General features: G+C 35.9%; 1 protein-coding gene across 2 annotated transcripts; it reads left to right on the forward strand.

Moving 5' to 3' along the window:
* The first annotated feature begins 905 nt into the window (after nucleotides 1-905).
* On the forward strand, nucleotides 906-6,229 carry LOC149934908 (sulfotransferase ssu-1-like). Of its 2 annotated transcripts, none has more exons than XM_090152979.1 (4): nucleotides 906-927; nucleotides 3,360-3,647; nucleotides 5,127-5,496; nucleotides 5,941-6,229. In XM_090152979.1, exons 2-4 carry the CDS (start codon nucleotides 3,367-3,369, stop codon nucleotides 6,157-6,159), a joined length of 870 nt encoding a protein of 289 aa, XP_090009105.1. In that variant the 5' UTR covers nucleotides 906-927; nucleotides 3,360-3,366; the 3' UTR covers nucleotides 6,160-6,229. The 2 variants fall into 2 exon arrangements, with proteins under 2 accessions (XP_090009105.1, XP_090009104.1); XM_090152978.1 differs by having other exon boundaries at nucleotides 916-938.
* Nucleotides 6,230-6,822: the final 593 nt, after the last annotated feature.

Genomic DNA, 6,822 nt, shown 5'->3' on the forward strand with positions numbered 1-6,822 from the left:
TACATACCACTGGTAAAAAATGGTAAATATTGTATAATAATATGTGAAATCAAGAAAATATTTGAAAAAGAAATATATCAACTTAAGAAGATCTTAAACTTTATTTTCATAACTCTACAAGTTTGTTCTAAATAGTACATGTTTATCTAAATAAATGTAGGTTTAAGTTTAAGATACTCTAAATATCACATGGAAATATATTATTTACCATTATTTAGAACATTATTGGTTAATAATGTTCTAAATAATGGTAAATAATATATACCATTTCGGAACCCTGTAAAAGCCGCTCATCAGTTGAAGAAATTATTTTGCCCGCCAAACGCCCTTCATTTTAGTTTTAAAGAAACAACGCTGCCAGGCAAACAAAATTCACAGCCGACCTCAAAAGATTTAAGTGTTATCAGATTCAGATTATTTAGTTTGAAATACTCTGAAAATGAACCACTTTCGTTTCCCCGAAAAAATGTGAATATAATATAATTTATATAGGTTGTTTTTCTGTAAACTAAGCTCGATCGGCTATATACATGTAGTAGCATCGCCGATTCAACTAAATCAACGCTATATCTACTTATTAACCGCTTATCCAAACGTGTTGTTCTCAATTCCCACGGATGGAAAATCTTATCGCAAAACAATGTAATTTTTCCAGAAAAGTTCTATAGGTACTGATACAAAGAAGGATTATCGGCGGACCTCAAACGAAACGACATAAGTCACACCAACATTCACGGACGTTTAGAATTTTATTTGATTAGCTTTTCACTTCCCAGGCTTTGGTTTAAGAGATTTGGTCTGATAAGTGTTTTCCCCTTTGATTATCTCGATGAATTTAATTTTTCTTTGCTAAAACTGCTTTTAATTCGCTTGAAACCACACACGCTCAACGATTTGAAATAGCATCACCGTGCTTACCGAAATAGGGTAAGTGAAAGGTAATACTTAATTTTTTTTCACTTCAAATAACCTGACGTAATTACTCTAGTGTTCACCTACACCGACCTTACTTGAACATAATTTAATCTAACTGAAATTAACCAGAACATGGCGAACCTATAAGCCGAGCCAACAATGAACCAATCTCGTTGACCCTAAATGACAAGATGACGTTATACGCAGCCATTTTCACTATCCCATGATCGATTTATATTTTATTATCCCAGGGTCGATTTACCCCAGGATCGATTTACATGTTCGTATCCCAAGATCGATTTATTTTAATCACACACGGATTGATTTTTTATCCTTTTAATCCTCGATTGATTTTTTTGGTGATCACAGAATTGAATTATTTTTGGTGATCACAGAATTGAATTATTTTTGGTGATCACAGAATTGAATTATTTTTGGTGATCACAGAATTGAATTATTTTTGGTGATCACAGAATTGAATTATTTTTGGTGATCACAGAATTGAATTATTTTTGGTGATCACAGAATTGAATTATTTTTGGTGATCACAGAATTGAATTATTTTTGGTGATCACAGAATTGAATTATTTTTGGTGATCACAGAATTGAATTATTTTTGGTGATCACAGAATGGAATTATTTTTGGTGATCACAGAATTGAATTATTTTTGGTGATCACAGAATTGAATTATTTTTGGTGATCACAGAATTGAATTATTTTTGGTGATCACAGAATTGAATTATTTTTGGTGATCACGTAATTGAATTATTTTTGGTGATCACAGAATTGATTTTTTTGTTAATCAAAGAATTAACTTTTCAGTATCAGCAGAAATACATGAACCGAAATTATCAGCGAGCAAATTTTTCTCGGAACGCAATTTCTCCGCGCGACAGGGGAGGGTCGAATAGCGAGGCCTTGTTAATTTTCCGCCTCCCGCGACTACAGGGAAAATTTCGAATGCACCACGGGTAACTAGACCGCCATCTAGTGAGGCTAAGAGAAATTATTTCATCGAAGAATATCGTGAGAAACGTGGTCTGCAAACCTAGGCTTAGCCGTGATTTGTTTTTGATAGAGGTCAGTGGAAGCTTTGGTGGAAGGCGGTAGCTGCAGCAGCTTTCCAAAATGGAAAAAGTACATGAATTAAACACATTTCTAACTCATCTTACTAGACCATTTATGTATGAAAGAACAGAGAAATACCTTAGTTTTATTAGAATCAGAAAATATTCAGAATTATGTAATGGAGCTACTTAAGATATATGAAACCCAGATAAAAATATTTAGGCTTGCAGTAGCAAAGAAACAGAAGGCCACGGAAGAAGAAGAAACTAAAATCATGGACTACTGGACATTAATTAGTCCATGCTAAAATAAACCACGAGAAAAGAACTAGTAGAAATAAGAAAAAAGAATGATGATTTCGTTTACAAGTAATGCTACCTTTACGTTGCTATTCAGTTTTATATTTCAAATAAAACAAGTACAATTATTTTGACATAATAATACAAATATTCATTGTGTATAATTCTTAACGTAGTCAAGTTAGACTAGTTTTTGCCTTTCTTCCACTGACACATGATGCACTTCTAATTTTTTTAGTCGCCAGGTAGCGTATTCAAACCTTCGCCGCGGAGGTGGGGAGGTTCTCTTTTCGGGGAGTGGAAGATGACACGCCTAGGAATATAATATTGCGTACCTGGAACAGAAATTTGTATTCCCCCATCACTGACTCGCTGTTTTAGCTTCGGCAACGCGAGAGCTATAAAATTTCGGACATACAAGCGTAGCGCCATCGTAAAAATAGGCGGAATGTTTTGTCTCTATAAATTTTGCCTACTTTTCATTCTATTCACAAGGATTTTTTGTACAAGTTGAAACACGAATATTCTATCTGTATTCTACGAAACTAATTTCGGAGACGTTTATTTAATTTGAAGACAAAATAAATAAATCTTTAACACGATTTTAAAACCGGCACGCATTTCTAAACAAGTCCCAACGAACACGCGGACGAGATTTTGACTACGGTGTCCGCTAGGTGTCTCTAGTACCTTATGTCCGAATTCCCCACATTGCCAGGCCTATGAATCCCATATTTCCCCTCCAGTATTTCCATCCTCCTAGGACACGCGGCCACTAAGGTGGGGGAAAACGGGGAACTTGCCTCCCGTGTTAGAGGAATAGGACGCTGATAATTTCGGTTCATGTATTTCTGGTATCAGACTCAGAGATACCCTTTTTAAAAACACAGAATTGATTTATTTTATACTATTACCAATTTTCTTAATGTTAAGTGTCTCTATCCTACGTTTTTTATTGATTTCAGAGCTTAAATGTATTAAAGGCAAATAGGTTTTGTTAACTGATATTTTAACGGGATAGCAATACCTATAGAAGAAGATATGAATTCCCATTTTAACTATAATCGCGTTTTCAGATAAAAAATGTCACCACCAAGGAAGAAGCCATCGTACCTGGTGTACGACGGTATTCGTGTGCCCTTGACATTTCCCGAATCAAGTTTCAGGTACACAAGAGACTACGAACCGTCGGAAGGCGACCTGATATTCGTCGGCTACCCTAAGTGCGGCAACACGTGGATAATGCACATTGTTTACGCGCTAACACATGGTCTGCAAGAAATCCCCGATGGCAAGAAACTGCACACCGAAATTCCATTTCTGGAATTAGAAGGAAAAGACTGTGAAAGATTCCCGTCGCCCAGGTTGGTCGTACCGTTTTAGAATATTCTGGTTTCATTTTCCAAAGATACAAATTCACCGTTTTATATTCGGATCATAAAAAATATAATAAACTTAAAATTTCAGCCAGATTTTCCAACATAAGACCGATTTTGCCCAGTTGGTGCTTATAAGGACGATGTAAACATTCTGGTTTTGTTCGGATAGCTGCCGCCCGTCAAAACCGACGTTTCGATAACTAAACATGAATTCCAAGTTTCGGTGCAGATAATCCAACAGTAGACCAGTTTCGCCCTTATTTATGCTCTTCAGTACTGTGTAGAAATTATGGCTTTCTAAGTAAAGCTGCCGATATCAGTATATTTAACTATAGCCTACCCAACAAAAAAAAACATTTCGTTTAATTTGGTCACAAATTTTCCTGACGAGATTTCCGTTGGAGGAACATTGATAAGGAAATGTATCTCGCATAATACACGTCTAAGAAGGATTGAGCAAGGAATGCCTACTCCCTTTGTTTACGCCACTAAGCCCCCCGAGACGAAAACGAAAACGCGGTTAAGGCGACTTAATTAAATATTATCGAAGGCAGTTTCTCCGCGTTGAAGTGTCTGTGTAACTGAATTAGTTACAAGTTGCGATATAAAAGTATAATAGTAGAATATTTTACAGCATAGAAATGTGTAGCACAGAGCCGTAGCTAGCCTAATTGGTGCCCTGGGCAAGACCCCAAAAACACTCCCCCTCCCCCCCAAATACTTTCAACCGTCATTCTCAAACACCGGATTATTTGATTAAACTATCGAATTTTCACGAATATTTTCAAGGTCAATTCCCCACGAAGAATTGAATACTTAATTTCATATTTGGTCGAATTATATGGTGTCAACCAATATTTTACACACCCTTACGTTTCATGCTCTTGTTCGTAAGACCAGGTACACATATTTATGAGCTGTCTATGTACAGCTATAATAACTCATTCGGATTTGAGATAGTGTAGTTTTAAGTTATATTTTGTTGGTCGCTGATTTTGGTTAAGCTAAATGTATTTTTTAATTAGAAAAAATACGTTAGTTTTCCGTCAGTTTCAAATGCAACTATAAATAAAAGGTTTTGATTGTAAGAACTTTTCTAACCGTTTGATGATTCAAATACTGAATGTACCCTGGCATCTAACTAATTGGCAATAATTGGTGTTTAACCCTCATATTCTCAAGAAAGAGAAAGACATAGGAAATATTAACTAACCATAATTCGAAATAATAGTTTTCGCATGCCCTAGAATTTTGCGCCAATGGCAAGTGTCCCGCTTGCCAGGCCCTAGCTACGGCTCTGCAGTGTAGCATTTATTTTGATTGCTGCACCTAACAAACACCAGAAATGCATATTTATATTTTGGAACGATTTTCCAGCATTTTAATGTCACGAGTCAGGTGGGGCTTGTGGGTCTCTCTTATCGAGTACACAAAGAACTTAATGTTTCGTGCATTTTTGAACAGACAACTGAAGACGCACATGCCACGTGACATAATAAAATACAGCCCGAAGGCCAAATACATCTACGTAGCTAGAAATCCGAAAGATTGTTGCGTTTCGTTTTACCACCACACGAAAGGGTTCGTGACGGACTACAAATTCGGGGACGGCACCTTCGACGACTTTTTCGAGTGCTTCATGGCCGAAGAACTGGACTACAAAGACTATTTCGACCACATGCTCTCTTTTTGGCCGCACCGTGACGACCCTAATTTCCTCCTAATGACGTACGAGCAAATGAAACTTGATACGCCAGCGGCGATCCTTCGAATTGGAGAGTTTCTGGGAGGCGACGCTGCTGAAATCGTGAAAAACAAGGAAAACATTGACAAAGTAAATTAACGATTCACTAAACTTTCTTTTATGCCCTCGTTAATGAAGAAATTGTTCAAATTAAATTTTTAGTCTAGCTTCAGTTTTGAAATTAGAATGAATTTATGGTCCTGAACAAGTTTATGGGTTCATGTATGCAAACATTGCTGGCTTAAGCTTCTGCTCTTTGCCTGAAGATTATTAATTCAATATTTGAAAAACTTGTCGAAACTCACTTGTGTTGAGGCCAGTGTATGAATTGAATGTGTAGAATACTTATCCATAATCCCTTGTCCTTATCAAAGGATACTGTTCTTGTGGGATCTGTTTCATAAATTTTAAGTCTTTAAAATTGGTCACAGTTTCCAGACTGCTATAGAAAGAGATAATAACTAGCTATTTTTTAAATCAGGACGCAGCATACTGGCAATCGTTGAATCTATCAAATAAATTTGTGTTTTAAAGGTGCTAAAAATAACTGATTTCAATAAAATGAAGGCCAACCCATCAAAGTTCCAATACGACGACGTGAACTTCACTACCTTTTTCCGCAAAGGAATTGTTGGGGATTGGAAGAACTATTTATCTCCCGAACAAGAGCAGAGGTTACTCCAGAAGTTTCACGAAAAATTTCGAGGCACGGACATTGCTAAATTGTGGGATCGCTTTCCTGGAATTGTTTAATTCTCGGAAATAAATTGTGGTATCGCTTTCCTGGTATTGTTTAATTCTCGGAAATAAATTGTGGTATCGTTTTCCTGGTATTGTTTAATTCTCGAAAATAAAATGTGGAATAGCTTTCATGGTATTGTTAAATTCTCGGAAATAAATTGTGGTATCGCTTTCCTGGTATTGTTTAATTCTCGGAAATAAATTGTGGTATCGTTTTCCTGGTATTGTTTAATTCTCGAAAATAAAATGTGGAATAGCTTTCATGGTATTGTTAAATTCTCGGAAATAAATTGTGGTATCGCTTTCCTGGTATTGTTTAATTCTCGGAAATAAATTGTGGTATCGTTTTCCTGGTATTGTTTAATTCTCGAAAATAAAATGTGGAATAGCTTTCATGGTATTGTTAAATTCTCGGAAATAAATTGTGGTATCGCTTTCCTGGTATTGTTTAATTCTCGGAAATAAATTGTGGTATCGTTTTCCTGGTATTGTTTAATTCTCGAAAATAAAATGTGGAATAGCTTTCATGGTATTGTTAAATTCTCGGAAATAAATTGTGGTATCGCTTTCCTGGTATTGTTTAATTCTCGGAAATAAATTGTGGTATCGTTTTCCTGGTATTGTTTAATTCTCGAAAATAAAATGTGGAATAGCTTTCATGGTATTGTTAAATTC

This window comes from Leiobunum rupestre, chromosome 7, assembly GCF_980474605.1.
Source record: "Leiobunum rupestre chromosome 7, qqLeiRupe1.1.hap1, whole genome shotgun sequence".
NCBI classification, from domain to species: Eukaryota; Metazoa; Arthropoda; class Arachnida; order Opiliones; family Sclerosomatidae; genus Leiobunum; species Leiobunum rupestre.